The sequence below is a fragment of the Aplidium turbinatum genome, chromosome 1 (genome assembly GCF_918807975.1).
Source record: "Aplidium turbinatum chromosome 1, kaAplTurb1.1, whole genome shotgun sequence".
In the NCBI taxonomy this organism is placed as follows: domain Eukaryota; kingdom Metazoa; phylum Chordata; class Ascidiacea; order Aplousobranchia; family Polyclinidae; genus Aplidium; species Aplidium turbinatum.
In genome coordinates, this window is record NC_137472.1 from 42,166,785 (window position 1) to 42,194,097 (window position 27,313).

Sequence of the window (27,313 nt, forward strand, 5' to 3'; positions counted from 1 at the left end):
TAGCTTAAGGGTGCTCATTTCCCAATCATATTGAGCAAATAACAGAAACTCATTTGCGTCTGTAATCAACGAATTCGGATCGATTACACTGGTCTACAAGAAAAGTTTTACAGGACAAACTAACGATAATTTCCAAGTAAATTTGGTGCGCTGTGCTCGAATCTGAAATTAGAATTATTTGGCTATCACGTCAGGATTTTATAATAATCTGGTCCAGGCACTCTCAACGTGTCAGCAAGGCAAGCTCTGTCAGGGAATTCTGTTTTTCTATATCCAATCTTAGCGAAACGTATCATTTGTTATCTATGAGAGAGATGTTTTGTTTACCTTGCAAGTCCTCGACAAAAATGAATACACATACAAAAGAAAAAAAACAACTGTATATACAGTACTGTATATTGCAGAAACGATCGGCATCACCAAATAACCTTACGGTTGATTTTTAGGTCAAATTGACAATTAAAGTGCATTTAGCAGCTACGCTACATATTACCTAATACAAAATAGACTCAACGACCAGCAGTGCGTGTGAATATTAAATTTTATCAAGCTACGTCGTCAATGACGCAAACTTTATTACGTCCAATAAAAACTTATGTGATCAAGAAAGGGTAACAGGTAACGACAATGCGTGCTCGAAAGAAACAAAACAGCGGAAAGTTGGTTCTACTCACACTCGATTTGGAGATGTGAGAACAAGGGCTACACAAAAGGGTAGTAAGAAGTTTTCCATGTCAGACTTCCGACAATTACACATTGAAATTTAGTGGTGCACCGGAGGCAACAGTTTGGCGAGGGCCGGAAACAGGTTGTTCCGGTGAGAAAATGAGCTTCCGGCTTTTGTTGATATCTGCTTCATATAATCATTGTTTTAACCAAGCGGTTGTTGGCAGTAGCGTTGACAGGCAGGTTTGGACACAGGATGATTTTAGGAGTCTGTTACCATTCCAGATGGCTTGGGAGCTTAAAACGACTTCGTGTTCGTTGGATATGGTTTGTTTTCCTTAGAAGTGTCTGAATTTGGGGCCTGAGAATCTCATTGGTACCAGGCCAAAATTATCCTCTCAACCGCGCTAGTTGTTGGTACACCTTTCTTGTCAAGCAGTGAAGCGATTAACAGGCACATAAAAGAAGGCGCTTTATGGCAATGCTTACGGTCCTTTGAAAGGTGGTCCATTTAAGAGTAGACTTTTGTGTTTGGATATGTTTTCTGTCCACCTGATGTAGTATCGTTTTTAAGATATTGAAGATTTTTGATTGATTTCCTCAATCCCACTTTCAATCAACACGTACGTTTAAGACCAATGTTACAGCCAATAAGTGTAGTTGTACATTACCACAGTACCACAATGATACATAAGACTAGATTTACCTAAGGTCATGAACTTGATCACAGCCACACACATCTTCGGGCCGGAGCTGCTATCATCTCTCGCCCTGAGCCGGCGGTTGTTCCATCGCTATTGCAATTTTTTTACCATTTCATTTTAAATCTCTATAGCAGTGGTTCCCAACCTTTTTTTTGGCTGTTACCCTAATCTCCACCCTGAAGTGAGCCAATTACCCCCACGATCAATTTTCAAAAACAAAAGTGTTTATTGCTATCAGGGATTTGCTATGTGTTTCAAAGGGCTAACTATGACAATCAAAATGCAATACAATACTGAATACAAGATAAAAATGCGTGGTAAACATTCAATGGGAAGGTTAGGCCTGGACTTCAGCCGCCAGCTTTGTGACCCTGGGCTTTGTGGTACTGAGGGCGATTCTTGCGTCGCTTTCGACATCCAGGTGATTGCGCTTCTTTGTCTTCATTCAATGTTGGTGTGTCCTGGAATCTGCTAAACCAGAAGGGTTCCAACCTTTCCCCCTTGAAATCAAGTTTCAACTCCTCGTTCATTCGGAGAGTGATAAATTCTTCTTTAGTCGGAAAGTCGTCATCATCCACCTGACTGTCATCACATGTGAAGGGCTTAGTGCACCATTGGAGACTAGCCGTGTCCAAATTCGGAAAGTAGTTGTCCATCTTCTTGGCTAGCTGGCCTAAGTGGTCAGCAATGTCCTCCTTCAACGCCGCTGTCAAATCAAGTCCATTGCCTTCGAGGTAGGCTACATGTCAAGCGTGTGAAACTGTGCCTCTTCCAACTCGCTTGTTCCACAATTTAATCTTTGAGATAAATGCTGCTACGGTTACTTTGGTGTCGATCACAATTAGCTACATTCTTGCCTTGAATTAAAAGATTGCCTTTGTTCAATTCACCAAAGATATCAGCCAGATAGCACAGCTGGGAAATCCACTGTTGGTTAGAGAAGTATTCAGCCAAGTCGGACTTCTTTTTTATCTAAGAACATGAGCAGCCTCACGAAGTTCGATCAAACGGGTTATCACTTTGCCATGAGACAGTCATCGTACTTGTGGTACAGTAATCGGTAAGGCGATCTGTGTGGTACTGGTACAGTAATGCTTCGTATCTTTCTTCCATCTTCTTGCACAGTTCCTTGAAAAGACGGCTGTTCAATTCCTTCGCTTTTATAAAGTTTACAATCTTCACTTGCTTCACTGCTTCTAAATCGGGTCTCGTTACCCCCCAAAAAACAGGCAAATTACCCCCCGGGGGTAATTTACCCCCAGGTTGGGAACCACTGCTTTATAGCAAGCCAACAATCGATTGAGTTTACTTCAGCGTTAATCACGCTTACGCTTTATAAACGCGATTCTTAAGTTCAAATCCCAACCAAACCTCGGATGTTATACCCAACCTCGGATGTTATATATATGATTACACAAGTTTTGTACAAGCAAGTGGACGATAGGCTTAGGAAAGGGGAGAACGATTTCAACTATACACAATGATGTGCCAGTCAACATTAATCCGACCTTGCAAATACACATTGAATAGTTAAAGTTGTCTTTTTGTGTAATTTTTTTTGTTTGCCACTGGGTACAAAGACCATTTTAATGGACCGTAACAAGTCGACCACCTCTGCTTTAGGACAGTAGGCTTTCTTGAACTATCAAACACACCATTGCGACTATGTACTGTGTGACAGCAACATGCTGTCAACTCATAACTCATGATCGGTCGCTTGGAAGCAAGTCGTTTTTGGGCTCGGTTTCCAAGTCATGTTTCGTGAAGTCTTTTTTAACGTATCGATTCTTGAACTGTTTAAATTAGTGCCAAAGCCTGTTTAACTGCCTTACATTTCCAACCACTTTGTGCGGTTACAAAACTACACATGGTCGACATAACTTTTTGAATGTAGCAAGCAACTGCTTCATGTTTTCGTTTGCTTCTTGAGCACACCCTACCCTCCTTTGGTGTGATGTAAGCACTACAAGTGACTACATTGGCTGCGAAATGACATCATTATTTTTATAATTTTTACTTAAACAATAAATACTATTACTATAAAAAGTGCTCAACGCCAAGCAAAAAGCCAAGCATAGCGAATTAAATCAAATATAGTTATTAGTCTCTAAACCAGGGGTGAGTCTCTAAACCAGTTTTTGCGGTCGCAGACCACTTTGTCAATTACACATGAGTTATCGGGCCGCACAACTTTTTAATCGTAACCTACTATGAAATCTTTTGGAAGCGACACAAGTTATTATTCATGAAAAGTAACAAACGGCAGATGAAAGTGATAAAACCCACACAGTTGAAATTATCTTACGCAGAATCGAAACATATAGTACAACAGTAAAGAATAAAAATAAATCAACTTGAGCAAGAAGGGCCGCAGGTTCGTCACCTCTGCTCTAAACCCTTGACAGCCTGTTTCACCTAAAAGGAGAATCATCAGAAGGTCCTTTAGGAGTCCTTATAACTATATTTGCTTTAATTTATACTTACATTTTTTGTCAGAATTTTGAAAGAACAAAAAGTCTCACTAAAATTAGCTTGTCAACTACGTCCAGAAAATAGTCTTAATTATTGTTTCCCCTCGTCTCGTTATCTTTCGCAGTGCTACATTTCTCTTGTGACTACATTCTAGTGAATGCCTTGTTACAGAATAGTCTTTAGTAGCTTTGGTATCTGTTTCTTCTGTTGTTACTGTTGCAAATTTTAACTTATCCCATAGTTATACAATATTGTATATGATACAGTTGTTTTTGTTTATGTGTACATTAGATTATTTTCCAAATAAGAACGTAGTGTTGCGGAAAACGTTTGAATTTAATATGGACGTTACTTTGTTGTGTTGTTTTAATAATGTTATTCAGTTCCATTAATTTGTCATCAATTTATTATTATGTGTGGTATTGTAAAATAATGTCTCTCCCAATGCCATACTATGCCCAGCAAAAGCCAAATTGATAGATTGAATATAGCTGCTTGTGATTGCTTGTATCGCGATGTTCGAGAATCACACAAGTTTCACCAAAAGATAGATGTTTCTGCTTGCTGTACTAGTGAGTGCTCACACTGCTCAGCCTTAGTTGTGCTGATAGCCGGGAAGAACGCCCCTTTCTTCACAAAAGATAGATGTTACTCTAATAAAAAAACATATTGCTCCAAGATCGATGTTATTTTTCTGGTTTTTTTTATTGTTGAAAAAAAAATGTCAAAATGAGTTTGTACTATGATGTATTTAGTTTGGTGACGTATGTGGTGAACGTGAAGTTAATGGCTGTCCGGAATAGAATGCAGCCGAGACAAGTGACACTTGAACATAATTGACAGTTTGAATATGTGGATCGCACAGCATATCGTTGTCTGCGAGTGGTTAAAGGACAGAGCGATGGGGGCTCATTCAAAGGCTGAACGTTAAGTTTGCAAGAACTTGTGATGATTGCGTAATGCGTACCCCCAAACCAGTCATCACGTAACAAGCGCGTCGCAGCAAGAATATGATAAAATTGCGGAAACATTGAAGTACTGTACCAACCGACCCAGAATATCAATCCTTTTGTTTTGATTCAACATCTGCAGACTGTAATCTAATGCAAAAATGAACTGATCTGGGCCGTTAATTCTGACGCCAAGCAGCCGAGAAATTTAATAAGCAGAAGAACTTTTAATTTTATTTTTCCAAATAACGACAAGAGGGTTGGAATGGCAATAAACAGTCATGGCGATAGCAGTCTATTGTTTATACAGTAGTTTTTTTCCTTTCCGATATACAGTACTCATTTAAAATTTGGGCAGTTTACTTTGTAATACGATGTTTGCTGTTGGCGTATGTCTTGCAAAATACATCTACAGCATTTATCATAATTTAATTTGTGATGTATGATCAATATTTTCGTGTAGGTTGACACAATGAATGCAAAAATAAAACTACTGTTTATTTTAATCTACGTTGGCAGCCTGTAACAAGATTAGCAAAACGCTTCTCTGCCACCTTCATTTTTCATTTTACATATTTTTCAATTTTTTTTTTTACATGTGCTAGCTGAAGATGCTATTACTATAGTGAAATGGATTCTTAACTTAATAAATTACACTAAGAGGTTAGATTGTTGTGCAAATGCCAGCATTTGATGAATGCAAAATAGCAGTACTATCATTCTCTTTGAGAAATTTACTGCGTTAAACCGCAACATCACCGTATTTTGTCACAACCCAAGTTCATTTCGTGACGTTCTTACACAATCAGGCCTTACGAGAAGACCTGCAGGTGGAACATCATGTCTGGGTCCGGGATCAAGGGAGCTAAGAAGATCATATTCAGCGTGTTATTCTGTATTTGTAGTCTTAGTAGTGCTTCCTTTTTTGAAAAACATATGTAGATCTTCCCCCAGATGCAATTTCTATCAAGACGCCTTGCTCACAGTCATAATCATTAATCAATTTACATTGAGAAAACGGCCTATCGTTGATGCTAGTTCTTGTTTGCTTGGACCGCGTGTGTTGTGTATTGCAGATAGCTCTGTCGATAAGCTAATTTTTATTGTTTTTTGTTTTTGCATCCTTGTTTAGAATGGGTATAGCATTGCAACTCCTAAATTCAGACTAAGCAAAACATTATCTCCGAACAAATTTTTTTAGAACATTATCAGAGAAGGAGTGGTATGGCCGTGCTGACATTACCCTGACGTCTAAACATTTTTCCACACTCGTCTTCAAGTATCAGTGTTCTCAGAAGTGTTTCTCCTTCTTGGTCAGCTGAACCATTCTTGCCGGCTGCACTAGCTAGACTTACAAACTAGCTAGACAATGCTTCAAGGCAAAACTTTTTGTCTTTGTTTCGTTTCGAAGACGATTTCTAAACAAAGATTTTTGTTTCATCTCGAAATTCAAGCTATTTCGTTTCGTTATGCATTCGAAACGTACAAGGACCGCAGAGGGCGCTGAAAATTCGTTCTTCAAAGTACACTTGTATCGTGTTTTCCAAAGGTTTAACAATGATCACAAGATGATGGATGCTCGTTTTCTCACTTTATTATTATCATGTTCACCCGAAAATCATTTTCTATCACAAAGACGACGGATAAAAAGTCCTTGAAGATACGTCTGCACTCTGAGCTGAGAATCGACCTGAGCTACTGCAAGATATCTGCCCAACGTTTTCAGGTTTGAAGGCCTGAAGGGTGATGGTGGCAAAGGTAGTAGGTGACTGATTTTGTGCACTGCGCCATCACTTTTCATCACAACGTTTGTGGTCGGCCGCAGATAGCATTGTGCAACCTTAAAGTTTTCGAGGGTGTCTGACATCGACGTCGTCAGGATAGCCCAATCGATTGTTGCTTTCACAAGGTCGTGTGCCATAATTTCTAAAATATTTTAAAGTTTGGAATACTTTTAAATGTTTTGTTTCGACGCAAAAATATTTTTGTCTTGGGTTCGTTTTGTTGGAACTGAATTTCCTTGTAAAGAATTTCGATGTCAGCTGAGACTGATCGAAGTATTTGCAAGCTAGTGGTTGTTGAGTTCATTAGCTACCATGATAGAAACAAATTTGTCTACGTTCCATGGCATTCGTGCAACGTCTCACCTCACGACTTTAACCCTTGTGGTATCCTTGATGCGTGACCAAGCACGCTCACGACTCACTGAAAAATATCGATGTGCTTTTTTAATGACGTCACATAAAACTTTCACTTACTTGTTAAACCATCAGTTTCAGAGGAGTAATTTTTCAGTTGCTTTACCGTTTGAATTGACCTTAAAACTTCTACACTTTGCAGCTGCTGCATTGTTTAACACGTTTTTTTCATACACAGAGGGCATCTGGAGTAAAGTGAATTGTTTCTAGCACTAGTTGCAACGTTCATCTGATGAAATTGAAAGTAAAATTAACAGCAAACAAGATGGTTTATTGCTTCACTGACTTTTCGCGCACCATGGCAATGCGCATCCTCAGAGCGAATAACATACAAAATAAAATTTCACCAGGTTATATACTGCAGTGCGATTAAAGGCAAGAAAAAATAAAACACGCAATATTTTAAAAATTGGCCAATGATGTGTGAGCGGTTACTTTCCACGTTAAATTACGTTTAATTAGTAGAACATAAACATAGTAGAACATGTAGTAAAACCAATGTAGAAAGGACATTTTAACGTAGGCCTATGTTGGCATTTTAGTTGGGGTAAGACAATGAGCTGTATTGTAATTTGGGTTTGCTTGTGGGTGACGCGAAATACTTTTTAGCTTTTAAGACTGTACCGCAAACATGTAAAAGTAAGTACCAGTTACAACATTTTTGTTGTAACTGGTACTTTAAAGTTTATAATCGAAATAAATTTGTTTGAATGTTATGTAGCCTATAATTGGCCTTTCTGATAAACGGTTACTGGAAGTCATAGTTTCCTGAAGTAATTACGTATCGAAATACGCTCAAAGTGTGTCTCCTAACCGCAGTTGACCTTGTAACCACATTGACATTATCCCGATACTTTGTTAGGTATTTCAAGTTTAAACGATTTGAGAAGTGTTGATGTCAACACAAAAGAAAAATTCGCATTAATCAGCTTCAAGGAAGGCAACGATTTTTGACAAGCATTTTTTTTTTATAAAGGCAGTAAACCTGAACCAATGCAAAGAAATTTATTTTCACACGAGTCAGTTCAATCATATAGGCCTATAGCTAAAAATCGATTTCGATCAGTTAGAAGCTAGATCATCTTCAGTTAAGCTTATTCAAATAGAATTCTATTCTATTTGAAAAATGTGATTTTGAATTTTTGAATTCTATTTGAATAAGCTTAACTGAAGATGATCTAGCTTCTAGCTGATCGAAATCGATTTTTAGGTATATGTGATTGAACTGACTCGTTTCTTTGCATTACAAGACATGTAACCGAGTCGTTCATATCAAGCATTGTTGTGGGTTTGACACCTGTCAGAAGATACTTCATTTTCTTGATAAACCCGAACCAAAATTTTTTAGATCAACAATCCTCTGCATGCCACCTGGGCTCACGTCTTTTAGGTGCAGACAGTTGGTTGCCTGCCAAACAGCTGCGCGCACTATGGCGCCCGGTCATTTAGGTGCTTTTCGGTGCGTCAAATTAAAATCATAATAAATAATACAAATTATCTATGTACTCTTCCCCTGAGAAGATCCTGCGTACGCTACTGTCTGCAGTATTACCATCAAGTACCTAATGAAATAAACTTTACTGGGAATAGCACCTAAATGACCGGGCGCCGCACCTAAATATCCCGATGCCACATTGTGCTCATCTATTTGGCAGGCACCTAAAAGACATGCTCCGTGCCACCTTGATCACTGTTAGAAAGAAAATTGAATGGTAGTGTGTATGATGTGACTGTGTAGTCAACAGTAACACTCTAGCATAGATGCTGATTGCTGATGCTATCCTTTAAATAAAAAAGCAAACGTTTGTCTCGCAGTCACAATGCAAATTTGCTGTGACATATTCAATCGTCTGCTCACTCGGTGAGTTTTTCAGCAACAGTTGTAGTTAAACCCTATCAAAAGGAATTGACTGGTGTCGACGTTGAGGCTTGTTTTGCTGACACTCAGTTGTCAGTTGTCGTCTCTTTTATCTCGCTCACTGGCAACGAAAGCATGAAACATCAGCCAGTTTCCCATTTACTCAGATATGTGATTTTGTATGTCCATTAATTTGACATTTTGTTGTTTATAATTTTAAATATGTCTAAGCTGTATTAGAGTGGGTTATGCTCAATAACATATACAGCTAAATGTCACCAGGACCAGCAATCTCTTCTTTAATTCATGCCGTTTTTACGTCACCGGTCTGTAAAATATTTTTTTACGATTTTTAAAGACCTGTTGTTATTAAAGTTGAAAACTAACTACTGTTATAGAGTAATGCTTTCCGTTTCAGACAGCACAGAGTTGAAGGCCTTCCTTCGAGCATTGGAGAAAGATGAAATTATATTAGTAACTACATCCGACGACGCTGCCTTCAAGTGAGCTTGTTTTTCCCCCCAGCAATTTATGCCATAGAACCGTTCAACGAGTAATGTTTACTTTATTTTTTTCATGTGAAAACTAGATGCACTTGAGAAATCTGCCTTATGTCGGTAGCATGTTTGGCTTTCCCGTACGACTTCGCCATTGCCATCGCGGCGGTGGCATGCTAGCAACTCACCCACTTTAGCAACATGAGTTTCTAAACTGTGTCCTTTGATTACGATCAGTCACAGCGTGCTGTAAATTGTGTCATGTTGCTGCTACATTTCTCCCACGCAGTATTTCAATTCCTCCGCTGTCATTTGTAACGCTTTAATTTGCAGATTGGATGAGCCAGCGCGAAAGATGTTTGAAGATCTGGGAAGCACCCACGCGAAAGAGTTGGGATTTAGAGATAATTGGGTGTTTATCGGGGGTTCTTCTATGAATAAGCCGAGCGGTTTTGAACAAGTAAGTTCAACTCATAGCGATCTATATTCTATACACAACTGACAACGTGCGAACTGAAGGCCGGTGTAATTTTGATATTAAAATTTAACTAATTTTACTTGATAGCCCTTTATAATGATAGTTTTGAGAATCCAAGTTGCCAAAGTGTGATCACTGAATCTCAAATCACTACAAAACTCATAATTTTACGTTAAAAATGACAAATTTCTTGCAATTACCAGTGTTGCCAGACGCTTTTTGCATTTCCAGCACAAGTGCCAAAATCTAGTCGGTTATTTGAATGGTAACAATTAGCACAAAAGTAACTCAAAATCAAACAAAATACACAAAGACTATATTTATTAGCTAATACTTAAACTATCAACTTATGTTAGGAATTTAGGCTGCAAACAGATCGGCGTTCGGTCAAATTTTAAGCTGTACGTTGTCATCGCCTGTGTATAAAAATCACCATGGTTCAACTTTTTTCTTTATTTCTTTCTCAAGTTGTATCAACTATCATGCAATTTATTGTTCTTCTTGAGTAATGTAATGAATTGTATCTACAAAGTTATGAATTTAAATTTGACACGAATTTAAAGCCTTTTATTGAGATTTTTTTAAATTTCCTATGCAATTCGAATTATGATAATTGATAATTGTTATAGATTGTTCAAGTATGGTAAGTTTATCGCTAATGTAAGTTCATTTAATCGCACCGGAAACTGTCTGATCTGTTATTTTTTGCGAGAGGCGCTTTTGCATAAGTCTATCATTGCATCTCAGCAACGAACGGTCTAGGTTTTTTCTTTTCCAAGCAGCGTTGCCATTTTTACATCGTTTCAACGTGTAGCGACCTTGACTATATAAAATTGGCCGCTGTTGCTAACAGAGTTGTCACTGACAGTGGGGTCATTCCATTATATTTCAGGTCAAAATTAGAGGAAATGCCACCCACCCTCTCCGATTTGGTTGATTTTGACATATGTGAGAGATGGCAACCCACTGAGCTCAACAAAAATTTTTTTTTCGAAATTGGTCGAGGGGTTTTAAAGTTACACCATTTTCAATTTTAACCACACGGTGGCAGTGTTTCAGCTCCAAAGAGTAAAAATGCCCCAATATCTGTTATACTGAAGCTAGGAAGTTGATGAAAATATGTAGAATACCATTTTGGGGAATGAGGAATCCAAATTTGCTAACAGAATATAAAAAAAACATGTAGTTTTGGAGTAATTTGATTATAAATATTTTTTGAGGTATATATTTTGGGGAGAAATTTGCCCATGTAGCCGAAGAAAAAATAAACATTTTTTTTGGGGGGGATGTTAAGTTGGACTTATATTTTGATAAACACACTCCAATTTTGTTGTTCCATATTGTTCCTTGCCTGGACTGGTGGTCAAAATTCTTTCTAAAATTTTGCAAATTTTAAATGCTGTTTTAACATTGTACAGTGGGGCATTCCACTTATAATCATCAGATTTTTTCAAATTTTGTAACCACCAGTCACAGATTTTGCTTTTTTTGTACATACTAAAAAATGATGGAAGTAGCAAAAAAAAATTTTGAAGTATCTTCATTGGGGGCCGAGATAAAGCACTTTGAATTTTCGGCTACTAGTAGAATTTTGGAAGCTGAGCACAGTCATTTTTTTCATTTTGCGCCTTCATTTTTTGACAATAACTCTTTACCTTGAACGATTTTCGCACTGAAAACATCAGGGTTGCACAGAAAAAAGATGCAAAAAAGGTAGATTCATGCTTATTTCACCTCAAATACTACTTTTTACCAATGAAGTGCCTCTCACTCACAGTACATGCTGGCATAACTCAATAAAATAATGCACTAGGGCTGATGAGGCCTTCTTGCATAAATGAGTTTTAGTGTAGTACAAAGTGGCATTACTTGATTTTTGTGTACAGAAATATCCACTGTGTTTTCAATTTATCCTTGGAAATTTCCTTCACAATCACATCCTTAAGTCCTAATTTGAAGTTTGTTTTAAGTACCTTGTAGTAGTTTGGTTCATTTTTTCAATTTTCTGATAAAAATTGGACAAATATGATGCTCTGGGTTTTTTTTAAGGGTTTTTTTAAGTGGGTTTTTAAAAAAAAAAACCACACAGGTTTTTTTGGGTCGGGTAAAATACCGACAACCCTGGAAAACATGCATTTTACCAATTTAAGATCCAAGGAATTCATTTACCGTAAATTGCAATTAAAAATATGCTAAGATGAACATTTCAAATGGTAATTTAGGTTTAAAGTTTTTCTTAATTTATTTTTGATACGCTAAGTTTGGGGGAATATTTCGGAGCGTTGAGAAAAAGATCCCAAAAAAATTTTTTTTTAAACAAAGCAATTGAAGTATAATATTTTCACGAAATTTGATTGATGTAAGTTTTGCATAAACCAAAATATTCAACTTAGAAAATATCAACCCATATATATCGAAAAAATGAAAATAATTGAAACATCACTGATGCTTTGTCACAATACTTGCAGGGTTCAGCCATATTATGGTCCATTTCTTTAAGAATTGTTTTATGTGTCAAACTACCAATGTTTTATTATTCAGCTGATATCACACAGCTAGTCTGATCAAGATTTTACTACCGTTTTTTATCAAAATAGCACATGCACCCTTATCATTTCTGAACTAACTTTTCATTGAAGTAGAAAGCTGCCTGGCCATGATGTTTTTATTATTCAGCAGGAAAAGAGTTGTTAAACAGTTTGGTTTGGAAAAGACGATATGCTGGATGCCACCCATTTCTGCACTTTTGAAACTAACTCCACCTTCTACATTCAATGGTTACATCCAATGGTAGAAGTTACACTTTTAGCTCGCAAGAACTGAACAAACTTGAAAAACTTTTTAACTAGACTGATGTGCAGTTTGGTGTATTTTTTATTACTTGATCCTCAGTCAATAATTTCTAAGCTGTACCTATGGGATTTAATTATACTTTTAACTTTTTTGATCATATGGATTGAAACAAATCACTGTCAGATGACAGACATTGCAATTTGCTGTTTCAAAAATGCCAAAACTTCACGTCAAAGAAATTGGAATTTTGCCAAACTGAGTATCAGTTTTAAACTGCAGTCCCTCTCAAAAAATAGATGGAACAACTAAAATAACTGATCATAAAGACATAACATGAACAGGTAAATAATTTCAGAAAAAAAAAATTTGAGTTTGGTCATGGCTACATGGCCAAAGCACCCCCCAAAGTTATCCCCCCCAAAATTTTTGAAACGTTGTTTTCATCTATAAATGATATATTTTCACCAATTTTGACAAGAAATTCAGATTCCTTGCCCCCAAAAATGGTATTCTACATATTTTGGTTGTTTTTTTAGCTATAAATTACGAGATATTAGCAAAACTTGAATTTTGGGGGGTCACGATGCCCCTGTCAGGTGGTGAATTTCAAACCCCCACAACTTCTAAACCACTTGGTCAATTTCAAAAATTTTTTTTTTGTGTGCTCAGTTAATGATTGTGAACTTACTGCCGAAGTATGAAACATTTCCAAGAGTATTGGTTTTTTCATGACCTGAAATATAATGGAATGACCCAGTGTTAACATTCCTTTGCCACTAGGACAAAAAAAAATGGAAGCTTTTTGTGTATTCATGCGCTTTATTTCAAGGACAACTGTAGGTTGCACCCATAACGGTCTATATACTCGCTACGGTTGCACTTGACCGGGAAAACCTTCACTTATCTTAAATTTAGCGTTGTAAAAACGTTCTCAGCGGTTTTTCATTTTTGGATGATGGTTTACATCAAAGCGGCAATGACGTAACAACCACGCATGCGTGGTAGCTAACCGGTTTCCAAGCAGCAAATCAGACGTTGTAGAATGTAGAAAAGGACTGATTTGCTGTCTTGGTCGTTACTTCTGAAGAGTGTGGTTGGGCATCATGCTTTTGTGAAACTAAGTGCACCGAAAATATTCGTGTATTCAAATATTCTTTCCAAAATCTCATTAGCTAAATTGACATGGTGTTTTGTGTGACCCAGCCCTAAAATGAATAAATTGAGTAATTGACCCTGTGATTCAATTGAATGTTCGTGAAAGGTAAGTTTTTTCGGAGGCACAGAAGCATATTTGCTTTAACGACTTGTTTTGTCTGCTGTAGATTATGAAGAATAACAAAGACAAGAACAAGTATGGCGACTGGCCAGAAGCGATCACGTTGGAAGGTTGCATACCCAGGCTGAGGTGACGACATTGCACGCAAGCGATCGCTGACTACCTGTCGCCAGCAAAACTTGATTTCAGAGTGCTTTTTGATTAGTTTTTAAAATTCTAACTCCGGAAACTTTTAATCTAAGCTTTCCCGCTGAGTTCTTGTAATGGTGCCTCAGATTACAGAGCTTCTGATCACACATTGCTATATTGTTTTCTACAAAGCATCACAGTACATATGTGGGCTACTCTGTACTGTGGTGTACGGTATGTTATAATGCCGATGGCACGCGGCGCTTTTGCACGCCATGACCAGTCTCGAAGGGCACAACAAATTTCCTTTCAATTTTTACCATCTGCCGATGTTGAACTTCTGGTTGTGACACAGCTAGAGCTTTTACATTTTGCTTGCATCATAAATGTCCCTGGATTGAAAATGTTGTGTAGTCCGGTAACTAACTATTATTGAAAGGGAGACGTCAGGGTATCATAGGCTCTAGGCAGCCGCTGATTTTACCATCCAGTTCTTGAGCTGTGTGTTCACTTTGATTCATCGTCTGCAGACGTTGAATGGTTGTAAATTAATAACCTCAAACGACTGAGCTACTAGCTAGGTTGTGTTACCCAACCAATGGTTCTGATTGAGACCCAGAGATGTGAATGCAAGTATGAAGAATTTCTGTGATTTACCTTTTTGAAGTTTTGATTGCTCTTCACTTTTATTCTGTTGGCAAACAGTTTGCGAAAACTATTTCGGAATTATTTATGTTTTTTTAAGAGTAAATTAACTTCAGTATGGGACCTCACAGGTCTTTCTCCTCTTCATACATGAGGTTACTTTCATTGAAGTTACAATTGCAGCACTGCTCTATGTTAATGTACTGTATTATAAATAATAAATATAATCCATATGTTCCAAAAATATTCTATTTTTCGTCACTGCATTGTGAAGGTCTGTCTTGTAAAACTGTTTGCTGTTTATCTGAGTGATTTACTTCGTCATCCTGCAAGTTTAGGTTGTGTATTATTCTGTTATGTTGAACAATTGTATCTGTCCGTGAGGTCATACGTGCGCAGAGATCTGAAGTTTAAAAAATATTATATATATTTCCGGTAGATGGCGTGCACACTGCCTATGATTGTTAGTCTTCGCTGATAGCCCATCAACTGCTTTTCATCAACTTGATTTCATTGGAAGACATATTTGATTTCAGCAAAGCTCCACTAGCAAAAGTAGCCTTGTTTACGTCCTGAACAATGAAAGAATTGCAAGCTATTTTTTAGCTAATGTGTGGGTTGTGACATGGTTACATAGCGCAATATATTTCTAAAAGTATCTGGAAAAATATCTCACTATACAATTTCTGTCATAAAAGTAATAATTTTGGCTCTGTGTCATAAACATACGAAAATGCGTTATCACTGCATACTTTTCCATTGTTGCAATTTTACAAAAATTTTAAATGCGCGCCAAAAGTTTCCATAGAGCACATCAGGAATCTAAATATAGAATATAACTAGAAATTGAACAGAAAATTTTTTGTTATGAAGGCAACGTCATAAATGAGCCATCTCGTCAGTACAAAAAGTCATGGATTTTGAAATACATATTGTACATGTTTTCGAATGGGGTAATTTGTGAGACAGTGCAGTGATGTACTTTCGCTAGATCTTGAAATTGAGCTTTCAGCCTACTTCGCCACCGTGATCTAAAGTTCCAAATCGACACACTCAAAGCTATGCTTTCTAGTTAGTTTATATTATGGTGGGCTGGTGGCCAATTCAAACTTCCTTTTCAAATTTGCTTTTTAAATAACTGGTTTGTGTCGAAAGTTTCGCTCTCGCCGCAACTTGTTCCTGAAAACTCGTTTCAACGATCCAGAACATTTCCAGCCAGCGAGAGGTGTTGTTTGTACATCGTTTCAACGTCTTCAGACAGTAACACGATGTGCTAGCGGTAACTTTTGTTGGCTGGGTAAACATATTTCTTGTAATCGCAAACGCCATTAATTATATCATTAACAAGCAGGGTATGTGACTACAGGGTTTAGAAGGACATGCTTACTAGTCTGGTTCATCCATCATCCGTCGAATGGCAAAGTCACATTCATCCAGCAAATGTTGCCATTCTAGCGACGTTGAAGACGATGTAAAATAGGCAACTTTTGGGTGCTGAGATTGCGTACTTGTGCAATTTTTGTTTTAAGAAATAGCCATTTCGCTTGCCGCCATGTTAACGTCTCAAGCAAACTCTCTTGTAAATTTCGGAAACGTTTTGTGATGTTTTAGCTTGAAATCGCTGATTTTGGCGGCACCATTCTTGTGGTTGAATTGGTAGATAATTATTTAAACTTTTTTATGTAAATAACCGTCAAAGTAATACCATGTTATCAAACTGTAATATATTGTAGTAGTGTGCTGTATATTTTTCTGTAATGTCTTTCCAATGCATTTTTCCCATTGTGACATTGTCACCGCTCATCCATTTGAGTGATCTGACTACCCCTTTCTTGGTTTTCCTGGTGTCTGATGAGTAAAATTCATCAGAAAACACGGTTGTGGTGGCTTTGTTTTTTCGATTGGCAACTGCTATCGCATCTTTTGTCTTCCTAACTGACTCTTTGGAGCAGTTTCTGGCTCGTGAAAGTGGCCGATTCTAAACTGCAACCGTTGCTAGCTGAGTTGAAGTGACACCGGAAGCTTACGACTTGACTTCGTAGCAAATCTGCGAGAGAAGCGGTTCCCACCAAAACCAACGTTTCTGCGTTGATGCCACGTTCAATGTGGTTATTGCGATGTAAAAGTTAGCTTTTTTGGCTAACGATTTGTAATGTCACTTTGTGTGTTGCTTACTCAAACTGACATCTCAACCCAGACAGAAAAATGCATTATTTTTACATTGATTCAGCGTTGGCAGACATTGAATCAATGTAAAAATGACGGATTTTGTTGTCTGGGATGTGATGTTGTGGCCATGAAAGAAGCGTGTTTCTTTTCCCTCTTCATGATTTTTTTCTATTTTCAGTTAAATATTTTGTTGGTTTTCGTTAACGTTTCAATGATTTCTGCGTAATCTTGTCGCTGCTGATAGATGTGCGGAGGTGGCGTTTTTACCTGAAGTCAGTCAGACTGTTCGGAGCGCCTTCAGACGGAATGAAACGAAATTTTATCTTACCTTCTAAAAAAGGGCTCAAAATGAAAAAAATACAAGAAAAACAATTCAAAGCAAAATAATGCCCAAGGAATTTGCATGGGAAAGAAAGTTGGTTTATTTCAACTCAGTTTTGAAATACTTTTCAGCTTACATAATTGGTACGGAATTTTTTTAATCTAGTCTACGTATGTCAAGACCTCTCCTTACCTTCAGTGGAAGCTTATTTTGTTGATTTCATCCATTCTCACACGTTTCAACGAAACAAAACCAAAGAAACTAAAGGAATTTTGCATCGAAACGAAACCAAGAGCGCTTTGTTTCGAATAGCTCACACGAAAGTTAACGGAATCCACAGAAAAGTTATCAAACTTTTTTCACTTTTGTTGTATGAAACTCTGCTCTTAACAGTCTTGACTCAATTTCTGTCTTAAAGTTATTGGTATATCTACTGTATATTTAAGATGCATTAACCAGCTAGCAAATTTCACCCGTACATCGATTGGACGTTTGCAAACGTTGAATCACTGCAAAAAGATGAATTTTGTTGACTGGAAGAATTAAAACTTGTGCTTCAGCGTTAGAATACGAGGAAGGTTAATGTCATTTCTCAAGAAAGTGTCCACATTGTGCAGACCTACCGTGCACTTTGCAAAAAAGCGACACTTTCTTTATCGATGACAATTCGTAAAACTCGATCTTCTACGTTTTCGTTCTAAATTATCGATATTGCAGGTCGAGTTTTTCGTGTGGAAAATTCTATTTTTGCGTTAGTAAAAGGTTATATGGTGTTAGTGAAATTATGTGGATTATGAGAACGGCGGTAAGCAAGGTGTTTAAAGTGACCCGGCAAAAGTTTGGATGCCCTTTGCTTTGGGTGGGCGTGTCGTTTGTCAACCCAGCCAGAAAATCAGCCCTGTTACATTGATTCAACGTCTTCAGTCGTAGAATCAATGTACAAAAAGGGCTGATTTGTTGGCTGAGAAGATAAGCCCAAAGGTTTCTATTGTTGAATCGCTTTGACGTCGGGAGACGTTGTATCAGGGGAGGTTTGTTTGTTGAGGTAGCAAGTCTTGCTCTGAAAGCTCAGTTCGACAATCACCCTGATTTGCGCACTAAGAACTGAGACATAGTAACCACGGTTCAACTTTTGGTATATGCAGGCAGAACATGTCAAGAAAAGCTCTTCATTCAGTGGTAGGCCTATTTATAATGGGTAGAGTAATTTTACAGGCAACGCAACTTTAGCACAAGCGGAAACTTCACTCTCCATACTTGAACGAACCCAGGAGTGCAGTTCAAGTAACTCCAAGTATTAGATACTGCCAAGATCCAGACGATATGTTCTCAGTTTGAGAACAAAGATTTTTATTAACAATCGAGTTATTTCGCTTTTTAAAGTTCAGTTTGTGCTCTAGTTCAGGCGATGAGATTTCAAACTCACGATGTCAATGATTAAACCTGAGTGCTTCCTGCTCGTAGCTGTCGTGATAGATCTTCAAAAACTTTGTATTCGATCTAACTAGGTCTCATCATCAACCGTTTCTGCCAATATTAGCAGATGACCTGGATATTTACAGTATTTCCTCATCATTCTATTTTGTGGTCTCATCTACAGTATGCCATACATCCTTTTACATCACCCCGCATCTTTTCAGTCTTCCTGTTTTTTGTTATTTTAGATGAGGGACGTAGCCTATGTTTGGAGGGACGATCGCCCACGAAACTTCATATTTTCCTCTAAACATTATCTTGATATTAACAACCTAAATACAATCTTTTTTTGAACTTAGAAAAAACAGGCGAATGTTTTGAAGCGGTCGACTGACTTTGAATTTGTCAACCTACTGCACGTAGGCCAGGGGCGCCCAACCAATCGATTGCGATCTACTGGTAGGTCGTGAATTAATCCTCATGTTGAGGATGTGGCTTGTCTGTCGAGAGCGAAGGGGTCCGTTGAGTTGGCTGAGTCCATGTTCAGAGCTAAAAGGTCACGCTCAACAAGTGCTTCCCAAAAAAGTGGCGAAAAGTTTGAGCCACATAAACTCAATGAATCACAGCAACTTCTGGACTGATGTAACTCTTTGATCGTTACTCTCTTGGATTCTCTTCACGTTTCGTTGAGTTGTTGCCAATTTTCTCGTTCACCACTTTGTGTGCGGTCAGGTTATTTGTGTCCGCCCCGTTAGCTCAGTGGTTACGCGCCCGGCTCAAGTTCGACTCTCGGGGTGTGCACTTGAGCAACGCATTTAAGACTGCTCTCCATTCAGTGGCACCTAGTGAATGGAATAATTTCCCGGCAACAACACTTCAACAATCAGAAAACTTTACTCTGCCAATCTCGGTAATCGGCCCTGCCTCAAGAGCCTCTACAAGTATGCGAAACTACCAGGAATAACCAATCAAGGCTTTGTCAGTCGGAGGCTGAAGATTCAAAACCTTCCAACCAGGTTTCTAGTGTAGACTACTCTACCATGAACGGTAAATTGCGTAGGCCATCACTCTTGGAATATTTCTAATCTCTGTTTTGACGCAATTCTTCAAGCAATGTTGAGTTCGATTTTTTTTTATATTGGATCATAAGTTAAACAAACAGATCAAAAAAGTAAAAAAGCGACCAACATAATAAAAACAACAACTAACAATAAGACGCGTTTGAATCACTGAATCGACGCAAAATGCATGTGGCATCGCACCAAGTTTTGACGAGACTATTCTATCTGCAAAAGGTTGCTACATTCGAGCTTATTTGATGACGCTGATACAAACATAAAGAGCTGGAAGGAAAGCAACGTACTGGAGTCACATTTTTGTCCAATGCAACATTTCGATTTTCAACTTACAAAACAAAGCTCTTTTTCCTCGAAACACAATCGCGGTGGTGGTGTAATGAATCGACGTAAATAAATAATTTGCAAAAGTAGAAAAATGATTATTCATCAAACAAATTAATAGAACATCAGCAGATGAATAACAAAAGAAAACCACAAAACATAAAAAGAAGCATATCCACCGATGGTTTGCTAATACTCGAATGGACTGAAACTAAACGTAATGCAAGCGTATTGCTTTTAAAAGGTTTGGCTCCAGATTTCAGGCAAAAAGTTGAACTTAATACATGTAAGCTCCCAAGTTACAAACACAGTGAGATGAACCTTTTTCCATATACCTGTTTTTTTTTTCGGAAGTACAATTTCACTGCAAGGTTCTAGTCGTATTGTAGCAAATTTGTTAGCGATTACTGTGACTAAATGATGCATCAGGGGTTGATTAAGTCTTCAAAGAGTTGCACGCAAACCAACGAACAAAATTCACCCTTTTCATTCGACATCTGCGGACTCGATATCAATAAAAAAAGAATGGATTTTGCCATCTGGCAAAAGATACAAATCATACGTTCCGCTCCGGAATCTGCTCACCGTTATTGTTTTGGGGGAACTTCGAGGGCAAAAGCTGTCATGCAGCCTGCATATAGACACAAATGAAATAAATATGAAGTCTAGCCCTCGTCTTTGTCAAGTTTAACCCATCCGTACTTGTTGTGGATCTTAATTATCCGGCGGAATTCTACCTCGGCTCGTTTTTTAGTGAGCTTTTGTTGCTTTTTCTTCTGGTGCTTGCTTACAACTGCACCACCGTGTGCCAGAGCAGAAGCGACTTGAACAAGCAGAGCTTCGATCGTGTACGCACTTGACCAGCCCTGTGAGGTTAAAACCTCAAGACAAATTGCCCCTCCATTCATTACAAAACCATTTTCAATGTACGGACTGACCAGTCTTACAAATGGGGGTGAAAAAGGAAAATCCGCCGGAAAGGATATTCGAAACGTGACGCAATCTACGCCGAATGCTTTCATTGACTGCCAAAGGCAAGAAGATTCGTCAAATTTGTAAAATCTCGCTTCCCATTCGGAAAGATCGCTACCGTCGGTATCATCGTCATCATTGGAGCACGGTTCTACCATGAATGCTCCATTGCTCTCTTCGCAAGCTTTTCTCACCAGCTTCAGCTCTTTCATCAGCCTCTTCACATTAACCTGAAGGTAAAAGTTGTTTAATAAGTCACGTCTGTGACATTCTAGAGCACTTACAAGCGAGTCTATAAATAATGTTATTTCAAGAAAGTTAAATATATACGTTTAATGGTTAGTTTTCGCTTGCAAAACATGCTAATTTTTGACATTCAATTTGAACAAAACAATTACAATTAGATAGGAGAAATTTTACAAAAAGAAAGAAGAGCCTAGAAGTGTTTGAATGATCGACAAAACAACAAAACATTTTATAGACATGAGTGATGAGCTGCTGTATTTACAAAAATGTCTAAGCTGGAACCAGGTTCCAACTAATCACGTTTCGATCGTTAATGTTATGTTTTCTGACTCCTACCACTAATCTGTATTGAGGTTGTCAATAAACGAAGTGAAAAAGGTGTAAGGTCTGAGACCTGTGGACTACAACGAACAACAAATCTAACATTTGTCGAAATGTCGTTTTGAACAATTCTATCACATAGTACCAAGAGTTATATTCTATAGTGCCCGGAAAACTAGTTTGACATAAACACTATGCAACACAACAAACTCAGCATGCGCAATAAACATTACGACATGTAAAATTGCGGATTATATCATTGTTTTATTGTTTTTTTAGAACTCCTAGCTCAGAATTATCCGATGCATAGTCAGCCAAAACAGCAGTTTTCCATTAGGATTATTTTGTCTGAAAACATTCCGATATACTTGACTAATTAATCTCATTCTACTGTATGTTTGTCATGGTTTTTGCATGTGCAAAAACGTTGTTACATCAACGTAAAAAACGCTATATTGAGATGACCAAGAACTAGATCGGCGCTCATGGCTTTTGGTTAATCCAATAATGAATTATTATTGATTTATTGACTTTCAAAATTTAATGAGTTAAAAAACACGTTAATAGCTCGTTTAAGCACTGTGCTTTGACTAAGCATAAGAAACGACTAATTTAACATTTTTTGCTTGAAAACTTAAATTAATTTATTTTATTTCACTGTAATAGCTGATTTTACAGTGATTTAGATCCAATTGAAACGTCAAAACGAGCGATTTTATTCTTAGTATCAAAGTCATGAATAATTGATTTACTGCTCTGCTTCATTTTCATTTTTCGTATTTCTCTTGTGTTTACATACGAAGATTAAACATCGATTTTTTGAAGCGAAAGAATCATATTATAAAAGAGTTGGCTCCAATATACTTTGCTTGAAGGATAATTTGGTTACGTACCATTTTGGGTTTGTCTTCATAAGTCTCTTTGATTCTCCTGGACTCTGCCAAGGCTTCTTCTACACGAAGAGACTTGATGGCTTCTAATTCTATCATTATGTCCGGTTCATCGTCGTTTGTCGTGGGGGAAAGATCGTCGCTCCTGGGGGTCGAAGTAACTGTGAAGTAACAAATTAAATTAAAACCTAAAAGAGAAAAATCTAACAGTCAAACTGAAAATACAATATAGCCAGGGGAGCTTTTGTTGTCAAGCGTAACACTGCTTGCTTGAAGTCTGTTGTGAACTTGGTCACCGAACGACACTGATCTTTAAACTATAGGTGAACTAAACTTGATCGACTACTTGACCTCTTATTCGAGTATTCAGGCTCATTGCAGGTAAGAACAAATTAGTTGTGAAACAATCAAGGTCTGTGATGACGTAATACCTCAAAATTATCACGGCTAATCGGCTATGAATCCTTTGAGTAACACAACACAACTCTAGTGTTACAAAATCTAGACAGAATAATCTAAAGATTGGGAGTGTGGGCAAGTTTTTAATACTATCTTGTTTTCATAATATGTAAGCTACACAATTATACATAATCAGTGACATATGTTTTGTGTGGTACGAATGCATGTCCACGGCCTAATTAATCTAGAGCTACTTATAAGTTTCAGCTTTTTAGTGCAAGGTTTTGTTTAAAAAACAAAAGGCAAACGACTCATTTCGAAGTTGTTTTACAAAGCTTGCTGTATTAAACTAAAACAGCATCACAGCATCAGAACGTTACGACAATTCATTTGGAAACATTAAATCACAAATAAGCAACCGTCAACGGTGACCGGTACTTTATGGGCTTACAGCGATGAATTTTTAGCTTGAAACAAAAGCTTTGTTCAGAAAGTAAAATTTGAACTCTTTTACTAAGGCAGGTTAGTCACCACAGACGCTGTTCGTATCACTATTTTTACAAACGGTGACTTATATTAGTTTAACACTTTGCACCAAAACCGAAATATTGCTGCAATAAGTGAGATGATGCCCAGCAAGTACACGCGTGTTTCACTTCTGGGAACGCAAAACTTTAGATGTGCTTAGTGTGCTACGCGCGTGTGTCATAGATATGTAGCATCATGTCATAGGTCATATCACGCCAGTAGCAAATCTAAGAAAAAGTTGGGGGCACCAGAGTTTCAACAAAGCAAAAATTGTAAAACAAAGCGAACGTAAAAGCTGAGGTCCCAAGAAGAAAATAGTCTGACAGAGGTCTGGGGAGCTTGCCCCCCAAAAATCTGTGACAAACTTATCTTGTCTTAGTTGCTTTTTCCGTATTTTGTGGAACAATAATGTTTTTTGTGAGTGAGACAACACTTTGTTTTTGATTAAATTTATCAAATAAAAGTAACAATCATCTTTAAACTTTTGTTTTCCAATGCATTTTTTTCCATCTAACATACTTTTCAATAGTTATGAGGTTTGGTTTGAATTTAAATTAAGTTTTAAAGGCATTTTTTTATGGCCCCCGAAGAATTTCAGTAACTTTTATTTTTGAATAATTTTGTATGATGTTATCGGGTATAGTCTTTCAATGAAACTCCAAAATTCCGTATGAGACTGCAAATAATTTTAGAACGTTTCTGATGTACACAAAATCACGAAAGTGGAAGAAGATACGTCGAAGCATTATGATATCCACTTCCAAGTAATTGTAGCAAGCTGTCGGATATTTGATACTGAAGCTAACTGTGGAGATTCTTGTCAGTTGTCAGTTCTGTATTATACGCGACTCCGCCCGAGATCTAAATCATCGCAAATTGAAGTTACCGAAATGTCGCAAGATATTGTTTTACAAACGCGATTGAACAATGACTTATACCACAAAGGTTGATGCACGCCGCCACAAAACAGTCATTCTGATTTGACGTCATCAAATGTTGCATGGATGCTACAGTGGCAGACCACAAAGCACTTACAAAAGAAGTGTGTCTGACAAAATAAGCGGAATAATTTCAAATTATGTCGCCACTCAATTAGAGCAATCTATTCTCATTATGACGCAAATAATTAAGGTGGTTGCCAAGCCAATTGAAATTTCACGCCAATTACTTAAACTTCTTGCCGCAGCTTCAGATTTCCTTGTACGTTTTACAAATCACTTTGATATTTGAGTGGTCTCTTCTGCGTAAATACATCTGCGCGTCCACTGTCAAAAGTTCGCAAATGTATCAGGCGTCAGAAACTGTGTTTTCGGTTTTGAAAGGTTTAATTTATTTGGCGTTTTGCCATGGATCACAAACCAGACAAACGTTTCGTCTTGAAAATATTTTCAGTTAGATGAGTTTGAGAAGCAGTTTTGATTCTTCTCTCTTGTTCGGTTTACTTTGTTTTTGTTTCTAACTATCACAACGAAAAACAATATGGCCTACACCAAACATAACAGAGGTCTAGAAGTAGAAATGATAAAACGCGGACTGTTTGGTTGGTAATTCTCATGTTTGGAGATAAGTTTTTGCTTTGAAAATCAACCAACACAACAACCACTAGTATATGTTATGCAACGCATGAAAAAGGAATGATGCGTAAGGCGAGATGCCTGAAATTTGTTAAATCAAAACTCTTAATTGCATCTTGTCGACATGCAAGCTTCTGCTATCTTTTTTAAAATCACGCATATCCGTTCGTTTGAGCAGAAAATCTCTTCATGTATGCTGTCACAAAAAGCTACTATGATATCACAAGGTATTGTTTCTGACTAGTTGCTGTCTATTGGATTGTCATATGAATCCATCGCTGGTTGACAACCAAAACCATTCGGGTTTTACTATGGAAAAGTTTCATAAATTTCATTGTCGAATGTAAGCTTGGCAAAATTCCACCAAGTAAGCATATCTCGTTTCTGTTAGAATTTTACATGGAAAATATTCCCAGCGATGAAAATCCTCGTGGTATAACAAACATTTCCGGTGAGAAATATTCCCCGTGATGAAAATATGTTAGTGAGTACCTTTCATCACAAGACCTTAATGACACAATTTCCACGAAATACTTTTCCCAATTTCTTTTAATGTCACATCGATAGAAATCTTATTTAACAAATGCGTACATTGTTGGCCAATCTAAGTTAGTCTATTCAACACGATAGACTATTTGGTGCCGTTGTTCTACAATCTAATTACCTTGATGCATCGTTTTGACATTTATATCATTTTAGTTTTGATGGTGCAATGACAAGAAAGCGACAAACACTTGTCAGAAAAAAGCAATAAACGATAACGACATACAGAAGTTTTTGAATCTTCTATTTCAGAACTGCTTGCTGGTATTACAACTCCAAGTGAAAACGATATTTGTCAACAAGAACCAGCCATCTAATTTAGTGAACAGTGTCAAACTGACTTAAACAACAATGCTACTTGGAAAATATTGAAAGGGGCACTCATCAAACATACAAAAATGTATCTTACTTTGAACAGTTTGCTTTGTGGTGGGGCAGATTTCCGGGGTGTTTGGAGCGTTTTCAAATTCAATTGTCCCATCCTCATTTTGAGTTTCTGGAACTGCAGCGACTGGTGGGGAAGAAGTTGAGGAGGCAACCCGACGAAGGCGCTTGCAAAATTGCCTTGCAAACTTCTGAATTGTGTTAGGCATTTTTAAAGCTACGACTGTATTGAATCAGTTTTAATCTAAATTGCTAAAATATCCTGAATAAAGAAAAAATATATGAGTCAATCAAGTCTGGAGTTTTGAAAAGTAGATGTTTTAAGATTCTGAGATGTTTATGAGCATTCAAGCAGCAAACAAGGATTCTATTTCTACTTTAGGCAATGACCCTCATGTTACTACATAACTTACTTAATATTTTTGAAAACTTGTAAAACTTGTAAAATGTTTATTTGCTAATAAATTGTCTGGAAGACAACCCCGACCTAAAATGCGTCCACATGTGCCAAGAAATGTACAGTAATTAGTCAAAACAAACAAAGCATGTTACAAACTATCACACTGTATCTAATAAACAAATGATGGATGAAAATCGTCATGTTATCTATGAGAGGGTTAAAATGCAAAATTTGTACTAAGAGTGTAGCCGGTGGACCTATGGTTACTTTCCAAGCACAAACCTCGACTCACGCCACTAAAGAAGCATGGTTTTATTCGTTTTCTTCATATTGGGAATTCGTTTCTTGTAACTTATTGTGCACATTTGCAGTAAGGTATCTCTGCTGACATACTGTCGTTAAAACAAAAAATGCTTTTGAAAAACTGTATGGGAAACTTCACTCTGTGACAGCTTCTTGACTAGAGATTAGTAAGTCACCAGTAGCAAGCATTCTTTTCTTTTCAGCTGTTCTATACCAGTAACCTACTGCAAGTAGTTACATGATCTGTCAGCACCCAACTGCCCATCTCGCTTTTGTTCTGTAAAAAACTGTCTGTTGCATATTTATAGAAATTTTGACACGATTTCTTCAGTTGATACTGCGTCATCTGCTTTGCAGTGACTAATGTCAGTAAAGTTGAAGATATGTCGATGACAGAATTACAGTCTTTGAAACGTCTGCTTGTATTTCTAGCATCCAACTGCAATAATTAAAAATAATCGTCGCGCCAGCATCGATTCAAGCAAGCTTTCAAAAACCCTTGAAAAGTAATAAACTGAAGCGAACTCGTGATGTCATCACTTTTTCTTCATGCAAAATGCGTAGTGTGACGTCAGCATTGTACTTTTTGTTCTAAGAAAACATAAAAAGGTGGGTTGCCGTACTATAAATTAACTACAAATTGGTTGCAATTTATTACCATTAAAAATCGATTTTACTTCGCTTAAGTAGCATGGGCGTATCTGCAACAAGAACAGAAAAAACCTCCCACACAGACTCAGGCAGCAAATTAGTCCGTTTTGACATTGATTCAACGTCTAC

The 27,313-nt window shown here is 37.4% G+C and overlaps 2 protein-coding genes across 2 annotated transcripts in view; one reads left to right on the forward strand and one right to left on the reverse strand.

Annotated features, from left to right (window-relative positions):
* LOC145779988 (protein FAM3C-like) overlaps nucleotides 1–17,933 on the forward strand; it is a 28,653-nt gene extending 10,720 nt beyond the window's left edge. The window contains exons 6-8 of the mRNA XM_082591686.1: nucleotides 9,267–9,351; nucleotides 9,679–9,805; nucleotides 13,939–17,933. Coding sequence (XP_082447812.1) covers nucleotides 9,267–9,351; nucleotides 9,679–9,805; nucleotides 13,939–14,025 — 299 coding nt within the window. The 3' untranslated portion in view covers nucleotides 14,026–17,933. The remainder of the gene's footprint in view (nucleotides 1–9,266; nucleotides 9,352–9,678; nucleotides 9,806–13,938) is intronic.
* A 2,317-nt stretch (nucleotides 17,934–20,250) lies between these two features.
* Nucleotides 20,251–26,095, reverse strand: LOC145773726 (ubiquitin-conjugating enzyme E2Q-like protein CG4502). The gene is made up of 3 exons (XM_082584862.1): nucleotides 25,856–26,095; nucleotides 22,406–22,563; nucleotides 20,251–21,175 (listed from the first exon to the last, which is right to left on the reverse strand). The coding sequence occupies exons 1-3, from the start codon at nucleotides 26,037–26,039 to the stop codon at nucleotides 20,639–20,641; spliced, it is 879 nt and encodes a 292-aa protein (XP_082440988.1). The 5' UTR covers nucleotides 26,040–26,095; the 3' UTR covers nucleotides 20,251–20,638.
* Nucleotides 26,096–27,313: the final 1,218 nt, after the last annotated feature.

What these genes read in the sequence shown, in the direction of transcription:
- LOC145773726 (XM_082584862.1), bottom strand. Translation starts at nt 26,039, where the DNA reads ATGCCTAACACAATTCAGAAGTTTGCAAGGCAATTTTGCAAGCGCCTT. An exon ending in CACAAAGCAAACTGTTCAAA is followed by an intron (nt 22,564 to 25,855) that starts GTAAGATACATT and finishes GTTACTTCACAG; the next exon opens with TTACTTCGACCCCCAGGAGC. An exon ending in ATGAAGACAAACCCAAAATG is followed by an intron (nt 21,176 to 22,405) that starts GTACGTAACCAA and finishes TTTTACCTTCAG; the next exon opens with GTTAATGTGAAGAGGCTGAT.